Here is a 23,677-nt window from a genome sequence, read left to right as displayed (position 1 = left end):
CTCCTTCCTCTTCTTCTTCCTCTCCTCCTTCTCTTTTTCATCTTCTCCTTCTATGCTACTTGTATCTCTTGATTGAGACTTTGCCTCTCCATCAAGATACAAGTGGGAAATAACAACAACAGCATCAATCCTGTTCCTATTGCTTCATGAAATCTCTACTTCAAACTTCTTCACAAAAGTGTATTTTCTTTCTTTCCACCAACTTTTCTTCTGTTCTTTATCTGCTGCGTCTTTACCAATTTCCCTTCATAATTGTGCGCTTTCTGTCCAAGTATGCATGGATGACAAAACCAACACATATGTGCCTTTGCCCCTCTCTTTCTTCCTTTTGTGCTGCAGAAATTGTCCGTCTCATCCTCGCACGGCAACTCACCGCAGCTGATCAATACCAAAGAATGCAACGGGAGCATCAACACCACTTGCACCACTCCGGACGAGGCAGAGGAACTCGACACTAGAGTATGTATTTGCATTCAGATTCTATTTCTGAAATGAGGGTTATGCCACTCAAGAAAAGTTGCATATTTGTGCATGTAGTGGGACTTCGGTATCCACTGGAATTTGGTGTCTGGACCCCTGTGGATACCAAAATCCATGGATGTTCACACACACACACACATATATCATGAGTAAAATTTTTAGATCATAGAATAATAGAATCCTAGAGTTGGAAGAGACCTCATGGGCCATCCAGTCCAACCCCATTCTGCCAAGAAGCAGGAATATTGCATTCAAAGCACCCCTGACAGATGGCCATCCAACCTCTGTTTAAAAGCTTCCAAAGAAGGAGCCTCCACCACACTCCGGGGCAGAGAGTTCCACTGATGAACGGCTCTCACAGTCAGGAAGTTCTTCCTCATGTTCAGATGGAATCTCCTCTCTTGTAGTTTGAAGCCATTGTTTCGTGTCCTAGTCTCCAGGGAAGCAGAAAACAAGCTTGCTCCCTCCTCCCTGTGGCTTCCTCTCACATATTTATACATGGCTATCATATCTCCTCTCAGCCTTCTCTTCTTCAGGGTAAACATGCCCAGCTCCTTAAGCCGCTCCTCATAGGGCTTGTTCTCCAGACCTTTTATCATTTTAGTCGCTCTCCTCTGAACACATTCCAGCTCTTGGAACACTAGTCAGTTCAGAAGTGCCTAGAATCTCATCTGCCTTTGGTAGTTGTCACCAAAGATACAAAACAAACATAGAATTTGGCATGGGCACATAACATACCATATCCTATGCTATACCATACCATAAACTCTGTATTGACTTGATATCGTCGGGTAATTTCAGAAAAAAGAAAAGGCATTGAAAATACAAATCTGTGAGAGTCGTTCAGCAGTGGAACTCTCTGCCCCGGAGTGTGGTGGAGGCTCCTTCTTTGGAAGCTTTTAAACAGAGGCTGGGTGGCCATCTGTCAGGGGTGCTTTGAATGCAGTATTCCTGCTTCTTGGCAGTGGGTTGGACTGGATGGCCCATGAGATCTCTTCCAACTCTGATTCTATGATTCTATCTGCATCAGCAGCAGCAGTTTAGCAGATGTGAAGCTTCTCGAGCACAGCAGTAGAGCAAATGAGCTTCAGCAATGACAGGAGAAGAGTTAAGCTTTAGAAGTTACAAAAAGACATCATTGAAAGGATTCTATTTCTATAAGCAGGGTTTCTCAACCTTCCTAATGCCGCGACCCCTTAATACAGTTCCTCATGTTGTGCTGACCCCCAACCATAACATTATTTTTGTTGCTACTTCACAACAATAATTTTGCTACTGCTATGAGACTTAATGTAAATATGTGCTATGCAGGATGTATTTTCATTCACTGGACTAAATTTGGCACAAATACCCAATATGCCCACATTTTAATACTGGTGGCAAGGATTGATTTTGTCATTTGGGAGTTGTAGTTACTGGGATTTATAGTTCACCTACAATCAAAGAGCATTCTGAACTCCACCAATGATGGAATTGAACCAAACTTGGCACACAGAATTCCCATGACCAAGAGAAAATACTGGGAGGGTCTTGTGGACATTGACCTTGAGTTTTTGGAGTTGTAGTTCACCTACACCCAGGGAACACTGTGGACTCAAACAATGGTGGATCTGGACCAAACTTGGCACAAATACCCAATTATGCCCAAATGTGAACACTGGTGGAGTTTGGGGAAAATAGACCTTGACATTTGGGAGTTGTAATTGGTGGGATTTATAGTTTACCTACAATCTAAGAGCATTCTGAACTCCACCAATGATGGAACTGAACCAAACTTGGCACAGAGAACTTCCATGACCAACAGAAAATACTAGAAGGGTTTGGGGGCATTGACCTTGAGTTTTGGAGTTGTAGTTCACCCACATCCAGAGAGCACTGTGGACTCAAACAATGATGGATCTGGACCAAACTTGCCACAAATACCCAATATGCCCAAATGTGAACACTGGTGGAGTTTGGGGAAAATAGACCTTGACATTTGGGAGTTGTAATTGGTGGGATTTATAGTTCACCTACTATCAAAGAGCATTCTGAACCCCACCAATGATGGAATTGAATCAAATTTGGCACAGAGAACTCCCATGACCAACAGAAAATACTGGAAGGGTTTGGTGGGCATTGACCTTGACTTTTGGAGTTGTAGTTCACCAGAGAGCACTGTTGATTGAAACAATGATGGATCTGGACCAAACTTGGCACGAATACTCAATATTCCCAAATGTGAACACTGGTGGAGTTTAGGGAAAATAGACCTTGACATTTGGGAGTTGTAATTGGTTCACCTACAATCTAAGAGCCTCTTGGACCCTACCAATGATAGAATTGGGCCAAACTTCCCACAGAGAACTTCCATGACCAACAGAAAATACTAGAAGGGTTTGGGGGCATTGACCTTGAGTTTTGGAGTTGTAGTTCACCTACATCAAGAGAGCACTGTGGGCTCAAACAATTATGGATCTGGACCAAACTTGCCACAAATACCCAATATGTCTAAACGTGAACACTGGTGGAGTTTGGGGGAAATAGACCTTGACATTTGGGAGTTGTAGTTGGTGGGATTTATAGTTCACCTACAATCAAAGAGCATTCTGAACCCCACCAACGATGGAATTGAACCAAACTTGGCACACAGAACCCCCATGACCAACAGAAAATACTGTTTTCTGATGGTCTTTGGCGACCCTTCTACCACCCCTAGTGACCCCCCAGAGGTCCCAACCCCCAAGTTGAGAAACACTGCTATAAAGGAAAGTTGGGACCTAGTTATCTAACTACATATCTCTTTGGAGACTCATCTCAATGGTCACAGAAGAACATTTGCCTATTGATTTTACATACATTTGTGTAGGACATAGTAAACTTCCAACTGGCTTCCCTACCTTCCTATTCCCAAATTTCCAGGCCTTTTGGTCTGTTTTCTTCTCACGCGTTGGGCTTCTCCCCCATTCAGGTGGTGAACCCCTCTTTTCCCAATCCTCGTCGGCGTCTACGTTTGCGAGACCTGGCCGAGAGGGTGGTGGATGCGTCCGAGAACGAGCAGGAACTCAACAAGTTACTCAACGAAGCCTTGCTGGAGAGGGAGTCCGTGCAGGCGTAAGTCAACCTTCCCCACACACCCTTGGTATCACTTGAATTAGTACCATTGAATTAAAGCAGGCATGGGCCAACTTGAGCCCTCCAGGTGTTTTGGACTCCAACTCCCACAATTCCTAACAGCCGGTAGGCTGTTAGGAATTGTGGGAGTTGGAGTCCAAAACACCTGGAGGGCCCAAGTTGGCCCATGCCTGGTGTGGTCTGGCTCACTGGGGATGCGGGAGGTCAACAAGTTGCTTGCTTCTCATGCAAGATATAACCCATCAGTCCCATATTTCTGGACAGGATGAAGGGGAGATCCACGTTCCACCTCTCCATGCGCTTCATTGACCCTGAGATGGAGACACGCTACTCCGTGGAGAAAGAGAAGCAGAGCGGGGCAGCCTTCAGCTGTTCCTGTGTCGTCCTCTTCTTCACTGCAGTGGTGGAGATTTTCATCGATCCGAAGTGAGCGTGGTCCCATTTCTGTGAAAATTTTTGTTTGAGATGCCAATAGAATTCAAATTGTTCTCATCAGTGTCTTTTCCCCTCCTTCTGCTTCTCGTTTTCCTTCTCCTTTTTCTCCGTCTTCCTCTTTTTCTTCTCCTCTCCCTTACCTTTCTCCTCCTACTTGTTTCTCCTCCTCCTTTTCCTCTTTTCTTCTTCTCTTCTCATCCTTTTCTTTCATCCTCTCCTTCTCTTCCTTCTCCTTCTTTTTTATCCTCTGTGGTCTCCTTCTCTTTTTTCTCCTTTTTCTCCCTCCTCACCTTCTACTCCATCTCTGCCTCCTCTTCCTCTCCTTCGCTATCTTCTTGGTCTTCTCCTTCTACCCATCTCCTCTTACTCTTTTTTCCATCTCCTCTTTCTACCCATCTCCATTGTTTTCTCTTTCATCTCTTCCTCCTTTTTCCTCCTCTTTCTCCTCCTCCTTTTTTCTTCTCCTCCATCCTTTCCTTCTCTCCCATCTTTTTCTCCTCTTTCTCCTCCTCTAGCTTGTCCTTCTCCTCCTGTTCCTCTATCTTCACCTCTTCTTTTTTCTCCTTCTTTCTCCTCAATCTCCTCCATACTCTACTTCTCCATCTCTTCCTATCCTTCTCTATCTTCTTGTTCTTCTCCCCATCTTCTCTTTCTCTTTTTCTATCTTCTCCTTCCCCTTCTCCATTCTTTTTCTTTCATCTCTTCTACTTTTTCTCCCTTTCTTCTACTTTTCTTCTTTCTCCTCCTCTTTTCTTCTTCCCCATCCTTTCCTTCTCTCCCATCTTTTTCTCCTATTTCTTCTCCTCTCCTCCTCCTCTAGCTTGTCCTTCTCCTCCTGGTCCTCTATCTCCATCTCTTCTTTTTTTCTCCTCCATCTCCTTAATCTCCTCCATCCGCTACTTCTCAATCTCTTCCTCTCCTTTATCTTCTTGTCCTCCTTCTGCCCATCTCCTCTTTCTCTTTTCCCATCTCCTCCTTCCTCTTCTCCATTCTTTTTTCTTTCATCTCTTCCTCCTTTTTTCCTTCTCTTTCTTCTACTTTTCTTCTCTTTCTCCTCCTTCTCCATCCTTTCCTTCTCTTCCTCTTCTTTCTTCTCCTCTCCTTCTTCATTTTGTCCTTCTCCTTCTGTTCCTCTATCTCCACCTCCTCTTCTTTTTTTCTCCTTCTCCATCTCCTCAATCTCCTCCATCCGCTACGTCTCCATTTCTCCTTCTCCTTCTGTTCCTCTATCTCCACCTCCTCTTCTTTTTTCTCTTTCTCCATCTCCTCAGTCTCCTCCATCCTCTACTTCTCCTCCATCTCTTTCTTTTCCTCCTTCTCCTCATATAGCCATAGAATAGTTGGAAGACACCACATGGGCCATCTAGTCCATGCCTTCTTCCTCATATTCTCTTCTTCCTCATTGACCTCCATCTTTTCTTGCATCTCCCCCTCTCCCTCTTCTTTCTCCTTCTACTCCTCCTCCTTCTTTTTGTTATTTATCTCCCACTTTTCCTTCAACCCTTCGAACAGCTTATAAGAATTAAAAGAGATAACAATTCATGTCACTAAATTGGTGTTTCTAGTTCCTAGCCATATATTCTTATCTACTGCACCATATTGTCTTTCAGCAGACCTTATGACGTGTTTAGTATTTACACATCTCATATTATACATCTTATAAGGTGTATAATATTATTTCTAAGAGAACTCTATTTTCTTTCTCAGTAAGACGCCCTTGGGATGGGCCAGGATACGGGTAAAGAAGCGTGGGATGAAAGCATAAGTTGTTGACCTTCTTTACCATCTCTTTCTTGTTGACTTTATTTTTTCCCCCTTTCAGGTTGGAAGCAAATTATGTGACATTTGTCATTGGCGAGATCCTTTTGCTCATCCTGACGGTTTGCTCCCTGGCGGCCATCTTTCCCAGGGTAAGGGACTTTCCCCATAACAATGTGCCTTCTCTCTCCGAGTGTCCACCATAAATCCATTGTGATGCACCCAGGGAAACTCTATTGCAATGGCTGTGTCACATCCAATTTATTTATCGTGTCAACCAGACAATTGTATTACATTTCTAACAGAACAAAACAAACAAACAGACAAAACACAAAATTTGCAAGCTTGGTAGTTGATTAAATGTCCTTTGACAAGTATCTGGCCACTTGGAGTGCTTCTGGTGTTGCTGCAAGAAGGTCCTCCCTTGCGCATGTGGCAGGGCTCAGGTTGCATTGCAGCAGGTGGTCAGTGGTTTGCTCTTCTCCACACTCGCATGTCGTGGATTCCACTTTGTGGCCCCATTTCTTGAGGTTGGCTCTGCATCTCGTGGTGCCAGAGCGCAGTCTGTTCAGCGCCTTCCAAGTCGCCCCGTATTCTGTGTGCCCGGGGGGAGTCTCTCATTTGGTATCAGCCATTGGTTGAGGTTCTGGGTTTGAGCCTGCCACTTTTGGACTCTCGCTTGCTGTGGTGTTCCAGCAACTGTCTCTGTAGATCTTAGAAAACTATTTCTAGATTTTTTATGACCCACACAGTCAATAGAATAGACAACAAAAGAGATGTTTTTCTGACACTCCCTGCCTTTCTCCATTATCTAGCATCCGGATATTGGCAATTTGGTCTCTGGTTCCTCTGCCTTTTCTAAACCCAGCTTGTACATCTGGCAACTCTCTCTCCATGTCTTGCTGGAGTCTTCCTTGCAGGATCTGTAGATGCCCCCAGTCTCCCGTGATTGATTCTCCTTGCCGAAACATAGGAAATTGTCAGAAAGGTCTCCTGGGTTTTCTCCTTTTCCAGGTTTTCCCAAGGAAACTCGTGGCTTTCTCCACCTGGATCGACCGGACGCGATGGGCCAGGAACACGTGGGCGATGTCTGCCATTTTCATCATCACCATGGCGGACATCGTGGACATGGTGAGTAAGGCATATGGAGCAAAAGCAGAGGAACCCACTCCTTGCCTCTACAGCCTTTTCTTGGAATCATAGGATCCTAGAGTTGGAATGGATCCCGAGTCCATCCAGTTCAAACCCCATTTAGTGACACTCAACCTAACGTTCACCCTAGATGCTCTTTCTTCATGGGTGGGCCGTGGGACTTCTCCCTGGCCGAGCCTCTCCTTCTGGCGGAGCCAATAATTGTTTACAGAACTGCACCGGGGAGATCATTAAGGGGAATTAGAGAAAGGCCAGCTGCAGCGGAGAGTATTTTTAGACACTGTTAATAATTGGCCAGACCTTGAACCCTTCTGTGATGAAGCTGATATGGAAATATTGCCATTTCCATGCTGCGAAACCTTGGTGAGGTTTCAGAAACGCAAGGGAGGAGAGACCGAAAGAGAGAAGAAGAAATGGGTTTGTCACCCATCTTCACCATCAGGATCTGCTATAAGGCGGATCACTTGCAATACAATATGGACCCCATATCTGTGGGACCGGTATCATGGTTTGATTTTTCCAAATCCACCGAAGTATGTCTTCTCTATGAAGATGATATTTATTTATACCCCGTTTTATCTCTCCTGAAGGAAGAGACTCAAAGTGGTTTCATATAAAAGCATTAGCATAAAATATATGTATATGTAAACATTAAAACAGGCTTTAATGGTGGTGAGTTCTCCTAACATTATTATTATTGTTGGATTGCTGTGAGTTTTTCGGGCTGTATGACCATTTCCAGTAGCATTTTCTCCTAACGTTTTGCCTGCATCTGTGGCTGGCATCTTCAGAAGTTCTGTTGGGCAATGAGGCTAGTGGAGTGCCTATCTATCTTATCTATCTATCTATCTATCTATCTATCTATCTATCTGTGGAATGGGAGAAAGAACCCTTGTCTGTCTGAAGCAAGCATAATAACACATTGTTGTTTTATTGTTGTTCTTATATGATATAAGGGTTGAATGAAAAGTAATGCCTCCACCTTTGTTACTTGGGTTTGGATGGGAATATTTTAATAAACCAAATTCAGAAGTAATCCTTAGAATGTGCTCTTTAACTACCACTATTCACTTTTCCACATAATCACCAGACAATTGGGTACATTTCTGCCAACGATGGACAAGTTTTCTGAAGCCGTCACAGAAGAAGTTGACGCTCTGTTTCCGCAACCAGTGTCTCACAGTTCTCTCATCCTGGGTACCCATCGTGCACAGATCTTCCAATAGCCAAGCCAAGCAATAATGTGACCCACACGTTCTTGTGAAATGCCGATTATGCTCGAAATTTCTCTCTGAGTGATATGATGATCGTCCTGAATCAATCTGTCAACCTTTTGCTTGTGATACTCGGTGGTTGCTGTCAGAAGACGTCCAACTCTTTGTTTGTCATTCAAGTCAGATGTTCCCACCTCAACATCTTTAAACTTTCTCACCCAACGATGCACAGTACTCACATCAACACAATCACCATAAACAGCTTGCGTTCTCCGATGAATATCCTTTGGGATGACACCTTCTTCTGTCCAGAATTCAATGACTGCACATTGCTTAAGTCGCATTGACTGTCTGTCTGCGCAGGGTTCCATACTTCACACTTTAACAACGCAACCATTCAATGCTTAGGCTTCCTGCCAAAATGGAACTGTAGAGAAAAGTCTACTGAACAAGCCAATACCTGCTGCATACCAGTACTGCCATTTGTTGAGGAGTTACGAAGGTGGAGGCATTACTTTTCACTCATCCCTCGTATAAACAGGATTTTAAAAATTACCAGTTAAAAACCATTAAAACATATTCAAAGTTCTCTAGGCATTTTCTAGGTACTCCACTGCGACTCTATGATGTTATTTGGCAAGAATTGTTGTTGTTGTTCTCCACCACCATGGATTTTGGTATCCACAGGGATCCAGTCGCCAAATTCCAGTGGATACCGAAGTCCCACTGCATGCACAAATATGCAACTTTTCTTGAGTGGCATAACCCTGCAGACGCCAGCGTTTCAGAAATAGAATCTGAATACAAATACATACTCTAGCGTCGAGTTCCTCTGGCTCATCCGGAGTGGTGCAAGTGGGTTAAGTGTATTAACCCACTTGCACCACTCCGGACGAGCCAGAGGAACTGTGTATCCGGAGTGGTGCAAGTGGGTTAACTATATTAAGGGGTCATGGCATTAGAAAGGTTGAGAGACACTGCTGTAGGTGAGTCCATATGAGATATATTATAGTATTTTGCAAGGTAATGTTTTCTGCAAACATTGCACTTCCTACATGTTGTTTTAGCTATTTGTCACCCTCTGCTGGATCTAGGTGTATCTATACCAGCATGGGCAAACTTTGGCTCTCCAGGTGTTTTGGACTCCAACTCCCACAATTCCTAACAGCCTACCGGCTGTTAGGAATTGTGGGAGTTGGAGTCCAAAACACCTGGAGGGCCAAAGTTTGCCCATGCCTGGGATATAGTATTAGGTCTGCCTTCTGTATAAATACACCTTTCCTGCTTCCGCAGCTCAGCTGCAAGCAATACTATACGGTTTTCAACGACACGAAACCCGAGCTGGTTGTGAAGGGCTGTGTGGAGAACCCCAAGTACTACAGCTACATCGCCGTCCTGGCGCTCATCGCCACCATCATGCTGGTCCAGGTCAGCCACATGGTCAAGCTCACCTTGATGGTGCTGATCACCTCGACCGTGGGCGTCGTCAACATCCTGGCCTGGAGGCAGATCTTCGATACGTACGACAAGAACCGCCTCAAAGAGAGCACGTAAGAGCTGCCGGGGCGCCTTCTCGGTTTGAAAGTATTGTTTCCTGTTTAATTGTGCGGTCCTTACTTCAAAAGTTGTTGTTCTACTCCAGAAATTTCATTTTTCGTGCCACGAACTGAAACTCATGGAGATAAGTCATTGAGAAACTATTGCAAAACACACTGCAGGATGTCCTGCTAAAACAAACATAAATTTACATTTTTCTCTCTGTTGGGCTGGTATTACAAAATGTGACTGAAGTAGGTTCTTGTGGGTTTTTTCAGGCTATAGGGCCATGTTCTAGAGGCAATTTTTCTCCTGACGTTTCGCCTGCATCTATGGCAAGCATCCTCAGAGGTAGTGAGGTCCGCTGGAACCAGGACAATGGGTTTATATATCTGTGGAATGGCCGGGGTGGGGCAAAGAGCCCTTCTCTGCTGGAGCTAGGTGTGAACGTTTCAACTGACCACCTTCATTAGCATTTGAAAGCCTGGCTGAGCCTGGGAAAATCTTTTGTTGAGAGGTGTTAAGATGTGCCTGGTTGTTTCCTCTCCGCTGTTTTGCTGTTGTAATTCTAGAGTTTTTTAATACTGGTAGCCAGATGCTGCTCATTCTCATGGTCTCTTCCTCTCTGTTGAAACTGTCCACATGCCTGTGAACTTCAATGGCTTCTCTGCGTAGTCTGACATGGTGGTTGTTGGTGTGGTCCAGCATTTCTGTGCTCTCAAACAATGTGTCCAGGCTGGTTCATCAGGTGCTCTGCTATGGCTGACTTCTCAGGTTGAAGTAGTCTGCAGTGCCTTTCATGTTCCTTGATTCGTGTTTGGGCACTGCACTTGGTGGTCTCTATGTAGACTTCTCCACAGCTGCATGGTACATGGTAGACTCCTGCAGAGATGAGAGGATCCCTCTTGTCCTTTGCTGAACGTAGCATTTGTTGGATTTCCTTGGTGGGTCTGTAGATAGTTTGTATGTTGTGTTTCCTCATCAGCTTCACTCTGCGGTCAGTGGTACCTTGATGTATGGCAAGAACACTTTTCCTCTGGGTGGATCTTGGTCTTTACTCTTGTGGCTTGTTCTTGGTCTTACAGCTCTTCTGATGTCTGAGGTGGAGTATCCATTGGCCTGGAGAGCCCAGTTGAGGTGGTTCAGTTCATCTTGGAGGAGGTGGGCTTCGCAGATTCTTTTTGCACGGTCTGCCAAGGCTTTAATGGTGCTTCTTTTTTGACTTGGGTGATGGTTGGAGTTTTTATGTAGATATCTATCTGTGTGTGGGTTTTCTGTAGACGGTGTGACCCAATTGTTGATCTGGTTTGTGGATAACTAGGACATCTAGAAAAGGCAGTCTTCCTTCCTTTTCTTTTTCCATAGTGAACTGGATGTTTGGGTGGATGCTGTTAAGATGGTCCAGGAACCTGTTGAGTTCTTCTTCTCCATGGCTCCAAATGGTGAAGGTGTCATCCACAAATCTGAAGTGACTGAAGTGTTGGAGCTCAGGAGAAACTGTGACTTTGCTGAATGTATAATTCCAACCCTGAAATATGTGGTTTATACTGTGGTTCTTAACCAATCTTGCTCTTTCTTGTAGGGACTCACTAGTTTCATCCAAATACTCCATGACGGTCATGATTTTGGTGATGATGCTCAGTTTCTACTATTTCTCCCGCCATGTGAGTAGATTATTTTGTGTTAATGGAAATATTGTAAAAAGATTTAGACCAAGCATGGGCCAACTTCAGCCCTCCAGGTGTTTTGGACTCCAACTCCCACAATTCCTAACAGCCTACCGGCTGTTAGGAATTGTGGGAGTTGAAGTCCAAAACACCTGGAGGGCTGAAGTTGGCCCATGCTTGGTCTATGCAGACACAGACTAGCATTTCTTTAGGTGTTCACCTATAATAAATAAGCAAATACTTTTGCAGGTGGAGAAGCTGGCCCGGACCTTATTCCTGTGGAAGATCGATGTTCACGACCAGAAAGAGCGGGTCTACGAGATGCGGCGCTGGAACGAGGCCTTGGTTACCAACATGCTGCCGGATCACGTGGCGCGGCATTTCCTGGGATCCAAGAAGCGGGACGAGGCGAGTGGTGGACTACAGCTCTCATAATCCTTTACCACTGGCTATGTTGGATAGGGATGATTGAAATTTAATATGGGAGAAGGAATCTTAGAAGCACATGAGTTTTCATGGGTTGATGTGTTCTGTTGTACACAACATTAAGTAGTGGTTGCTTACAGTAGTGTCTTGCTTATCCAATATCAACAGGCCAGCAGAACGTTGGATAAGCAAAAATGTTGGATAACCATCATTGGCATTTGAAGGCCTGGCTGAGTCTGCAAAAAACACCTCTCAACAGAAGATTTTCCCAGGCTCAGCCAGGCCTTCAAATGCTAATGAAGGTGGTCGGTTGAAACATTCACACCTAGCTCCAGCAGACAAGAGTCCTTTCTCCCACTCTGGTCATTCCACACATATATAAACCCATTGTGCTAATTCCAACAGACCTCACTACCTCTGAGGATGCTTGCCATAGATGCAGGCGAAACGTCAGGAGCGAGTGCCTCTAGAACATGGCCGTATAGCCCGAAAAAACCCACAAGAACCTATCAAGGTTGACTTAATCACAACCATAGTGGGTTGAGCATTGGACTGTGACTCTGGAGACTAAGGCTGAAATCTTTATTCAGCTATGGAATGCCATTGGGTGATCTTGGGCAAGTTGGTCAACAAACAAAACAAAACCCCAATCAGTTTGCCATAAGTCAATAGTTGTGATGGAGGTGGCCTCCAAATGTAATGGGATTCTGCCTCTTGTCCTTCAGGAGCTGTACAGCCAGTCTTACGATGAGATTGGGGTCATGTTCGCCTCCCTTCCCAACTTCGCCGACTTCTACACAGAGGAGAGCATCAACAATGGTGGGATCGAATGTCTGCGCTTCCTCAACGAGATCATTTCGGATTTTGATGCTGTAAGTCACCTGAGATCAGGAGCAAACATAGCCAGCTGATTGGTTGCTTGGTCTCTAAGATGCTTTACTTCAGGCATGGGCAAACTTGGGCCCTCCAGGTGTTTTGGACTTCAACTCACACAATTCCTCACAGCCTACTGGCTGTGAGGAATTGTGGAAGTTGAAGTCCAAAACACCTGGAGGGCCCAAGTTTGCCCATCCATGGTTTACTTATTTATGCTCCCTAATTCCCGCAGCTCCTAGACGACCCCCAGTTCCGATGCATCACCAAGATCAAAACCATCGGCAGCACCTACATGGCGGCTTCTGGTGTGACACCTGACGTCAGCACCAATGGTTATAACAACACAGTTAAGGTAAGGAGAGAAGTACAGCTCATGCATGTTCCTTCCATGGGGTGCCAATTGCGCTCCCAACCTCAGGCCTCCCAGTCCTTTTGTTTTGGTGGCTTACTCTCCTGATCACTGAATGGTTATCCATGTTGGAACTCAACCACATCCTGGACATAGATAGGCAGATGAGTCAGCTGACAGGGAAAGCCCTTCTCTTATAGCCCTCTGTTACAAATTACTTAATTTATATGAGTTTTTTTAAAGAAAAGGTTTTATTGAGTGATATATAGTGCAGGCAGGTTAGTCTGAAATGTAGGTGTCTGTGTAGCTGATGCGTTGCCATAGCGACATAGGCCTCCAAGCAGAAGCAAAAGGGGTGGAGATAGCTGCCACTGGAGTGCTACCAGTATGCAGATGATACCCAGTTACTCTTGCGTCTTGAACCTGGAATAACTGCGATTCCTAAGAACTTTAAGCTGTGTTTGGAAGCAGTGATGAGTTGGCTACGAGCAAGCAGACTAAAAGTCAACCCTGCAAAAACTGAGATACTCTGGCCCGGCCAGACGCCAGAATTAACCCAGTCTCTGCCCGATTTCGATGGGGAAGCTCTGGTTCCGTCTGCCACTGTTAAAAGCCTTGGGGTTGTGTTGGACTCATCACTGACGATGGAGGGCCAGATCACTGCCATAAGGAAGCAGGCCTTTTTTCATCTTCGCCAGGCAAGGAAATTGGCATCCTACCTTTCGGTAGAAGCATTGGCAACGGTAATCCACGCAACAGTCACCACTGGGTTGGACTATTGCAATGCCTTATATACCGGCCTTCCAAAGTCAACGACCCAGAAGATTCGAATGGTCCAAAATGCGGCAGCCAGGCTGCTAGCGGGATCATCTATAAGATCCCATATTACACCGATTCTGCAACAATTGCCTTGGCTACCAATAGAACATCGGATCTCTTAGAAGATACCGATCCTGACATTTAGAGCTCAAAATGGCCAAGGACCTTTCTATCTTAGGGACCGCCTCATTCCTTTTCTCCATCAGTGGTCACCTCGATCCACCCAGGAAAATCTCCTATACATACCGGGTCCTAGGGAGGCACATTTGGAAGCTACAAGGCGTAGAGCTTTTTCGATCAATGCTCCAATTCTGTGGAACTCATTGCCTCCATACATTAGAGCAATGTCGGAGTTGCAACCTTTTGCAAAGGCGCTCAAGACTTGGCTGTTTGGTTGTGCATTTAAGTAACCGGATCAAATTTTGCCATAGTCACTGCTGAATGTTTTTATGTTGAATGTTTTTATATTGAATGTTTTATATTGTGTATAAACTGTTTTAAATTGTAAGTCGCTCGGAGCACCTTGGTGGAGAGCGACTAATTAAGAAATAAAGTGATGATGATGATGGAGGAGAGAGCATAGTTTAAAAAGGCAGCTAAATGGAAGGACTGGTCCTTGCTATCAGAGTAGGACTCAGGGGTTTATTATAACCAGTTTATTCTTCAGCCTGGGTATTTTAAGAGTAAGAGTAAGAGGAAAGAGATTCCCGACAGTTTTATTGTGACTTCTGTGTCAAGTCTGAAGTAATAAAAGTGGGAATTTGGATTTAATGTGTCAGAAAGACTGAAGTGAAAGGTGCTCGATGAAGAGTAAATATTCAGTTGAATTATAAGTAAAGTGAAGAAACCATAAGATTTAAAGTGATCCAGTCAAGAGACCGAGGGAAGAAACTAAGTTTTAAAGAACATGAGGTAGCAGAAGAGAAACCATTCTTAATGATTAATTAGTAGTAACCGTTTCATGTTTCCATAAGAACGAAGAGTTAACTGTGACACCAACAAGAAGATATTGTGTAACTGTCCAGCTTGTGTGAACCTGAGTAATCTTTAAATAAATAATTTTCTGTTCAGTTCAAATACTGAAGTCAAATTATTAAAGAAAAGATTCTCCATAGAAGCGAAGACTGAAGATCCTGTGGAGCTGAATACAGCTTTGTGGTATTGGGTCACAGATATTAAAGAGACACAAGATGGTATTTTAAGTCATCTCTCTCTCCTACAAGCCTCACCCATCTCTCAAATACATATAAAATAAACAAAGTCCCAGCAACTATCTTATTTATTTATTTATTTATTTCAGTTACTTTTACCCCGCCCTTCTCACCCCCGAGGGGGGACTCAGGGCGGCTTACAAAGGAAGGCACAATTCGATGCCTATATCAAATATACATACATACAACACTAAAACAGTTAACAATTTAAAATCATCAGTACATAACAATACACTAATACAATAGTAAACTAATCCTATGCTCAGCGCTCAGAGTTCCATAAATCCATTCCGTTTCGTCAGTTCCTGCTCATCATCAAGGTCTTTCTTTAGCTGCCAGAATGTCCAAATGCCCGGTCCCACATCCATGTCTTCAGTTTTTTTCTAAAAGAAAAAAGGGAATTCGCCGATCTAATCTCCCCGGGGAGTGAGTTCCATAGGTGAGGGGCCACCACCGAGAAGGCCCTGCTCCTCGTCCCCGCCAGCCTCACTTGTGATAGAGGCGGGGTCGAGAGCAGGGCCTCCCCAGAAGATCTTGGACTCCGAGGTGGGATGTAGAGGGGGATCCGTTCGGACAGATACACTGGGCTGGAACCGTATAGGGTTTTGTAGGTCAAGACCAGCACTTAGTCTCCTCATCTCCCTGGTTGTGTGTGTGTGTGTATATATATGTGTGTGTGTGTCATCGATTCGTTGTCTTTCTTTTACATCCTCTTTCTCTTCCTGTGTCTCTATTCTTTCCTACTTTTTCTGTTTGTTAGACTGATACTGTTCTGGGACATAGAATCATTCAGTTGGAAGAGACTTTGTAGATCATCCAGTCCAACCCCATTCTGCCAAGAAGCAGGAAAATCGCATTCAAAGCACCCCCGACAGACAGCCATCCAGTCTCTGTTTGAGAGCTTCCAAAAAGGAGCCACCACCACACTCCGGGGCAGAGAGTTCCACTGCTCATTATCCAAAGTTTCTAGCTACATAGCAAGTCTCTAATCCTCCTGTGACCATGGAGAGAGACAAGATGCCTCCAGAGAGATAAATAGATATCTAGACCCTAACTTTCAATAGTAGTTCTTTCAATAGTCTTTTGTAAAAGCTTGAATCTGCTTCTGTAACTGCTGAAGCATATTTGCTCTACTGCTGCGCTCAAGAAGCTTCTGACCTGCTAAACTACTGTTGTTGCTGCTTTCCCAGTTTTAAATGCTTTTCCCTTTTTTAATGGGAAGGGGCATCTAGTTGGAAAACAGACTGGTTGGACCCCATAGCCATCTTGGGAGGAATGCTACATCAACTTAAATGGCTTTCAGTGAAGAACATGATTGAAACATGACTGAGGTGCTCCTCAGATGGCTTGGCTTCCAGACCTTTGACCATTTTGGTTGCCCTTCTCTGAATGCTTTCCACCTTGTCCGTATCAATACAAATACACATGATAAACTCTTGTTTTGTGTGCTGCCAGGGATGCTTTAATTCAGACCATTGTCTTTCGAGGTGCATTCCTCCTACTCATGCTTTTCTGTCCTTGTCTCTCCTCAGAAGGAAGACCTTTCCGAAAAGGAGCGCTGGCAGCACCTGGCGGATCTGGCCGACTTTGCCTTGGCCATGAAGGAGACCTTGATGAACATCAACTACCAGTCGTTTAATAACTTCATGCTTCGAATAGGCAAGTTGGCTCTTTTACAGGCAATCTCCGAATTACAGACAAGATAGGTTCTCTAGATTTAGTCGTAAGTTGAATTTGCAAACTACAAGAGAGGAGATTCCATCTGAACATGAGGAAGAACTTCCTGACTGTGAAAGCCATTCAGCAGTGGAACTCTCTGCCCCGGAGTGTGGTGGAGGCTCCTTCTTTGGAAGCTTTTAAACAGAGGTTGGATGGCCATCTGTCAGGGTGCTTTGAATGCAATTTTCCTGCTTCTTGGCAGAATGGGGTTGGACTGGATGGCCCATGAGGTCTCTTCCAACTCTAGGATTCTAGGTACGCTTCTGAAGAGTAACTCTAGCCTAAAATATATCTTAGTTTCGCTTTGGATAACATAGGGAAGAACAAACATCACTGTGGCATTTGTTGTGCTGTCTGTGATCCCGTTCAGAAGATTTCAGCTCACTTTCTGACCCGGTGATAATTGGGATTTGGAAAAATTGATTTGTTATGGAAACAACTATTGGTGAGGAAGCGTCAGTGAAGACCCCTTTTCCCCAGAATTACTCTTTCAGAGGTGAATTTCCTTTCTTAGGGGACGATTTCTCACTTCTTGGTGTCTCAGTCATTTGTAACTAGGCGTCAGATGGTTTTTTTGGGCTATATGACCATGTTCTAGAGGCATTCTCTCCCGACGTTTCGCCTGCATCTATGGCAAGCATCCTCAGAGGTAGTGAGGTCTGTTGGAACTAGGAAAATGGATTTATATATCTGTGGAAAGACCAGGGTGGGACAAAGGACTCTTGTCTGCTGGAGCTAGGTGTGAATGTTTCAACTGACCACCTTGATTAGCATTTGATAGCCAGGCAGTGCCTGGAACAATCTTTTGTTGAGAGGTGATTAGATGTCCCGGATTGTTTTCCTTCTGCTATTTTGCCGTTTTAATTTTAGAGTTTTTTTTAATACTGGTAGCCAGATTTTGTTCATCTTCATGGTTGAAAGGAGGAAAGGAGGAAATATATATAAACCCATTTTCCTAGTTCCACCAGACCTCACTACCTTTGAGGATGCTTGCCATAGATGCAGGCGAAACGTCAGGAGAGAATGCCTCTAGAGTATGGTCATATTGCCCGAAAGAACCTACAACAACCCAGTTTGTTCAATCGTTTGAAATAATATCTTCTGAGGCTTTATAAACTAAACTTGAAGAGGACAAAACAATAGATATGCTAACCAGCACCCAGTTGCAATATAATACATATAATACATAATATACAATTTGACAAAATAACATACTCACTTCCACTTGCGGAATGAATGGCTCTGCTGCGAGGTTTCAAAAGGGGTAGCTGTACTACTGGCTTTCATTAGCGAGCGATTAGGTCAAAGATAGTCAGCTAATTACAGTCAATTACAGAAAACAGGTAAGATCTAATCTGTCGTTTAAACCATGTGGATGAACTGTCTGCAACTTTGATACCCAAAAGGCTTCCCTCTGTAGTTACACAGTTAACAAGAAAGACAGACAGTACACAACAGAGGCAAAGGCTTCTGTTCTCCCCTCCTCCTCTCCGGCATCTGGAGGCTGTAATTTGGGGACTGCCTGTACTAATTTGCTGGCTGGAAAGAATGTAAATTCATTCTGTGTTCAGGCAAGAAAATAGCATCACAGAGAACGGAAACTTTGTGTGCATGTTCTCATTCTCTCTTTTCATGGTGTGGACAGGCATGAATAAAGGTGCAGTGCTGGCCGGGGTCATTGGTGCCCGCAAACCTCACTACGACATTTGGGGGAACACTGTGAACGTGGCCAGCCGGATGGAGTCCACGGGCGTCATGGGCAACATCCAGGTAAGGGCACACTTCCTGCACACCGCTCGCTGATAGGCGTTGTGGGAGTTGAAGTCCAGAACACTTGGAGGGCCCAAGTTTGCCCATGCCTGGGTATAAATAGAGCCAACAGCGATACACAGGTGAAATAACAACAACAACAACAACAATACCTTATTTATATTCCGCCCTTCTCATCCAGAAGGGGACTCAGGGAGGATCACAGTACATATACTTGGCCAACATTCAATGCTGTTTTGTATAGACAATACAGACAGACAACAGAACGAGATGGTTTGTTTCGACTCAATGTCCAGCTGTTTTTGGCGCCATAGAAGGTTGGGCTAGAGTCCAGGGGGAGCTGTTGCTCTATCCTCTATGACGAAGAGCCGTCAGGACTTCCTCCTTCCTTTTGGTCGCCCAGCATTTTCCGATTATGGCGTCGTAAAACACCTCCTCCACTTTTTAGCAGTACCTAATTTCTATAATTACAGCTACAGCTGTTTTCGAATTGCTTAGGTAAACAATGAGCTAGGGTGTCATTTGGCAGCTCACGCCAAACCTGGGGTTTGAACTTGCAACCTTTTGGTTGATAGTCAATATCTCTCTTGAATTGTGGTGCCCAGAATTGGACACAATATTCCAGGAGTGGTCTAACCAAAGCAGAATCTAGGGAAGTAATGCTACCCCTCTATTCTGCTTTGGTTAGACCACAACTGGACTATTGTGTCCAATTCTGGGCACCACAATTTATTTATTTATTTACTTATTTACTTACAGCATTTATATTCCGCCCTTCTCACCCCGCAGGGGACTCAGGGTGGATTACAGTGTACACATATATGGCAAACATTCAATGCCAATTTTTGACATACAAGCATATACAGACACACACAGAGGCTATTTAACTTTTTCTGGCCAACAGGGCAGCTGTCGCTTTAATTGTCCATCTGCGACACTGATGAAGCACTTCCGCATTCCCCACATGCTTCTCCACTGGAATGCTTTGCTGGAGTCTTCTTTGTGGCCTCATAAATCAGTTAATTTAGCCTCCCCACACTTTAAGGTGGTACCAGAAAGACAGATGCAACTGTCTTTCTGGTTGCAAAGGTCGACAACAGGCTACACACAATTGGTTGTAAACCCACTCCATCCCAGGCTGGCTTCAAACTCATGACCTTTTGGTCAGAGTGATCTTAATGCAGCTGACACTTAGCCGGCTGCACCACAATCCCACCACAATTCAAGAGAGATATTGACAAGCTGGAATGTGTCCAGAGGAGGGTGACTAAAATGGAGAACAAGCCCTATGAGGAGTGGCTTAAGGAGCTGGGCATGTTTAGCCTGAAGAAGAGAAGGCTGAGAGGAGATATGATAGCCATGTGTAAATATGTGAGAGGAAGCCACAGGGAGGAGCGAGCAAGCTTGTTTTCTGCTTCCATGGAGACTAGGACAAGGAACAATGGCTTCAAACTACAAGAGAGGAGATTCCATCTGAACATGAGGAAGAACTTCCTGACTGTGAGAGCCGTTCAGTAGTGGAACTCTCTGCCCTGGAGTGTGATGGAAGCTCCTTCTTTGGAAGCTTTTAAACAGAGGCTGGAAGGCCATCTGTCAGGGGTGATTTCAATGAAATATTCCTGCTTCTTGGCAAGGGGTTGGACTGGATGGCCCATGAGGTCTCTTCCAACTCTAGGATTCTATGATAGAGCTTACAATTGCTAACGATTTACCAGCTGTGCTAAGCCTCCAGTGTTGAGAGGTGGCAATTCCATCCCCACCTTTTTCTCTCACCTCTGCAGGTGGTGGAGGAAACGCACCTGGTCCTGAAGGAGTACGGCTTCCGCTTTGTGCGCCGAGGGCACATCTACGTCAAGGGCAAAGGCGACCTGCTCACCTACTTCATGAAAGGGAGGGAGAAGCAAGGCTCCTTTGTCAACGGCTCCTGCGTGACACTTCCCCACCAAGTGGTTGACTGCTCTTGAAGGGCTACGGAAGCCAATTACGGAAGCTAGCGGGCACCTCGGTGCCGACAGAGGCAAAGCGGGTCTTCTTCTGGGCGGGGAGGTTGCTGTACACACACTGCTAACACCAGTAGATTATTTCAGGAAGCCAATCCGTTTGCCCCGTCCCTTTCTTGTTTTTCTAAGGCTTGCTATTATTTGCCAAGGGGCTCCTTCGGACACCTGGGTCTACATATCCCTCTGGATGGATGGAGACAAGGCGGAGGAAAGAGGAGGAATTCCTGTCTCTTTTGGAAAGAGTTAAAAGAATTTCTCGGTGCAACACCACATGTGTAGGTTGCTTTAGCAAGTGAAGAAGAGGCACCAATGGGTTTCCGGTGCCATAGATCTGGTCTCTGCCTTGAGCTTTAGGCCAAATAAAGCGCTAAGAGGAGCCCAAGCTCAGCAGGAAGGAGAGAGCGAGGAGAGGATGCCACGCTTGGGCTTGTTGTTGTTGTTTCTTACTTCAAGCGGACTCACTTTTTGCCACAAAAAAAGCACTGTAGATAAAATAGACGGAAGACGGGTGGGGCGATCAAGTGCAATCTTTCTTTGACTTTTTAAAGATGTCCTAGTTCAGATATATATAAATATATATATATAAAAGATTCTTTATATTTTTAATTCTGAAAGCAAGGTGCCTCCTCTTTCTGGCTGCGCCTTGCCCTCTTTTGCGGCCCTCACTTCTGATGCTTTAACAAAATACAATAAAGGAAGAGGTTTATCTGGTGCGAGACTGTTTTTACTGAACGAACGCCTTCATCCGATTGTTATGCTGGACAAAAAAAAATGTAAATTATTTCTCTAGTTTCTCAAATAGAGCGAGTTTGGTTTTAAAGGTGTGTGGTGTCATGTTTTGTGATGGAGAATAAGATGGGAATGGAGGGAGGCTTCCGAAAGGGAGAGTTGGAGTCCAAAACACCTGGAGGGCCGAAGTTTCCCCATGCTTGGTCTAAATCCTCTTAATTACTATCAAAAGTGTCAATCAATTGAAACATTCATACCTAGCTCCAACAGACAAGAGTTCTTTGTCCCACCCTGGTCATTCCACAGATATATAAACTATTTTTCCTAGTTCCAACAGATCTACCTCTGAGGATGCTTGCTATAGATGCAGGTGAAACGTCAGGAGAGAATGCCTCTAGAACATGGCCATATAGCCCGAAAAAACCTACAACAACCCAATTGAATCATTGGTTGAATGGCAAGTTGAAATGGGAATAAATCCCATTGACTCAATGATCGATTCAGATTGGGACAGTAGGATTTTTGAACATCAGAAACTAATGTTTGAGAGTGGTCCCTGGTCAGAGTGGTCCCTGGCCATAGATGTGGAAATGCTTCTGGAACATGGCCATACAGCCCGGAAAACTGCTCTAGGTGCTCTAACGCATCAGGAGACAATGCTTCTGGAACATGGTCATACAGCCTGGAAAACCTCTCTAGTTGTTCTAACCCGTCAGGAGGAAATGCTTCTGGAACATGGCCATACAGCCCGTAAAACTCCTCTAGGTGCTCTAACGCGTCAGGGGAAAATGCTTCTGGAACATGGCCAACAGCCCGGAAAACCTCTCTAGGTGCTCTAACGGGTCAGGAGAAAATGCTTCTGGAAAATGGCCATACAGCGCGGAAAACCTCTGTAGGTGCTCTAACGCGTCAGGAGAAAATGCTTCTGGAACATGGCCATACAATCCGGAAAACCTCTCTAGCTGCTCTAACGTCAGGAGAAAATGCTTCCGGAACATTGCCATAGAGCCCGGAAAACCTCTCTAGGTGCTCAAACGTGTCAGGAGAAAATGCTTCCGGAACATGGCCATACAGCCCGGAAAACCTCTCTAGGTGCTCAAACGCATCAGGAGAAAATGCTTCTGGTACATGGGATACAGTCCGGAAAACTGCTCTAGGTGCTCTAACGTCAAGAGAAAATGCTTTTGGAAAATGGCCATACAGCCCAGAAAACCTCTCTAGATAGTCTAACGCGTCAGGAGAAAATGCTTCCGGAACATGGCCATACAGCCCGGAAAACTGCTCTTAAGTGGCTGAGGGGGGAAAAGGAAAGGGCCTGAGGCTGCTAGGAATGGTGGGAGTTGAAGTCCAAAACACTTGGAAGGCCCAAGTTTGCCCATGCCTGTCATAGAGCAATGTAGACGGTGTTTCGAATGGATTGGGAGAGTGAGACCCCGAACATCCCACCCATCTTTCCGCCTTTGCTTTTGGGCTCCTCTCTTGCCTTCTCTATCCATTCTGCTAGCGCTTGGCATCCTTGCCGGATCCGCCAACGCTGAGCTCTGCCGAAACGCACCCACGGCCTGATTAACATTCGAGCAAGAGGCATTGGCAGCAGGCTCCTCGATAGGTAGAACGTGAAAACAGCTATTAGCCGCAAACGAGTTAATTTTATTTCATGAGGGTGTTTATCTTTTCGTGAACTCATTGGTCGTGATAAATGAAATGGAACCGCAGGGCAATTAACTCTGGGAGGGAACAAGTCCCTAAAAGAAAAAAAGGATATTAAAAGGAGACGGGCCAATTTTCTGGCCCAGATGTGACAACTGAAGCAAAAACATGAGTCAGCTCATGGCCATAGGCCGCCCACAAATAGAGGAGCTAATAATAAAAGATGCTCCTAACCACCCCCAACCCAAAGTAACAAGGGCGGCGCATTGCCAGGTTCAGAGTCTAGAGAACAAACACATAATTACACACAATTACTAATCAATTGCATGTGTTAGATTTAATGGATAACCTCCAAACCTAATATTCAGGGGGAGAAGGGCAGGGTAGAAATGACATAATAAATACTATTCTCTTTGGGTATTCATTACTCAAATCTATAGGCGCCCCCCAGTGCCTGTGGGAGGCTTCTCTCATGTCCACACATGAGAAGCTGGAGCTGCCAGGCAGGAGCTCACCCCACTCGCCAGATTTGAACCATTGACCTTCCGGTCAGCAGTCCTGCTGGCACAAGGGTTTAACCCTTGTGCCAGCAGGACTACTGACCAAAACGTCGATGGTTCGAATCTGGGGAACGAGGTGAGCTCCCGCCTTGCAGCTCCAGCTTCTCATTTGGAGACATGGGACATGAGAGAAGCCTCCCACAGGATGATAAAACATTCGAGTGTCCCCTGGGCAACGTCCTTGCAGGCGGTCAATTTTCTTACACCAAAAG

At 45.0% G+C, this 23,677-nt stretch overlaps 1 protein-coding gene across 1 annotated transcript in view; it reads left to right on the top strand.

Annotated features, from left to right (window-relative positions):
- Nucleotides 1-21,346, top strand: part of ADCY3 (adenylate cyclase 3) — a 114,959-nt gene extending 93,613 nt beyond the window's left edge. The window contains exons 9-21 of the mRNA XM_060754676.2: nucleotides 340-459; nucleotides 3,431-3,573; nucleotides 3,859-4,020; nucleotides 5,852-5,939; nucleotides 6,802-6,918; nucleotides 9,447-9,703; nucleotides 11,272-11,353; nucleotides 11,606-11,764; nucleotides 12,508-12,654; nucleotides 12,891-13,010; nucleotides 16,570-16,696; nucleotides 18,402-18,526; nucleotides 20,308-21,346. Of these exons, the coding sequence (XP_060610659.2) occupies nucleotides 340-459; nucleotides 3,431-3,573; nucleotides 3,859-4,020; nucleotides 5,852-5,939; nucleotides 6,802-6,918; nucleotides 9,447-9,703; nucleotides 11,272-11,353; nucleotides 11,606-11,764; nucleotides 12,508-12,654; nucleotides 12,891-13,010; nucleotides 16,570-16,696; nucleotides 18,402-18,526; nucleotides 20,308-20,490 (1,830 nt within the window). The 3' untranslated portion in view covers nucleotides 20,491-21,346. The remainder of the gene's footprint in view (nucleotides 1-339; nucleotides 460-3,430; nucleotides 3,574-3,858; nucleotides 4,021-5,851; nucleotides 5,940-6,801; nucleotides 6,919-9,446; nucleotides 9,704-11,271; nucleotides 11,354-11,605; nucleotides 11,765-12,507; nucleotides 12,655-12,890; nucleotides 13,011-16,569; nucleotides 16,697-18,401; nucleotides 18,527-20,307) is intronic.
- Nucleotides 21,347-23,677: the final 2,331 nt, after the last annotated feature.

The sequence above is a fragment of the Anolis sagrei genome, chromosome 1 (assembly GCF_037176765.1).
Source record: "Anolis sagrei isolate rAnoSag1 chromosome 1, rAnoSag1.mat, whole genome shotgun sequence".
NCBI lineage: Eukaryota > Metazoa > Chordata > Lepidosauria > Squamata > Dactyloidae > Anolis > Anolis sagrei.
The sequence above is the reverse complement of the archived record's forward strand: the minus strand, read 5'-3'. Positions and strand labels throughout refer to the sequence as shown.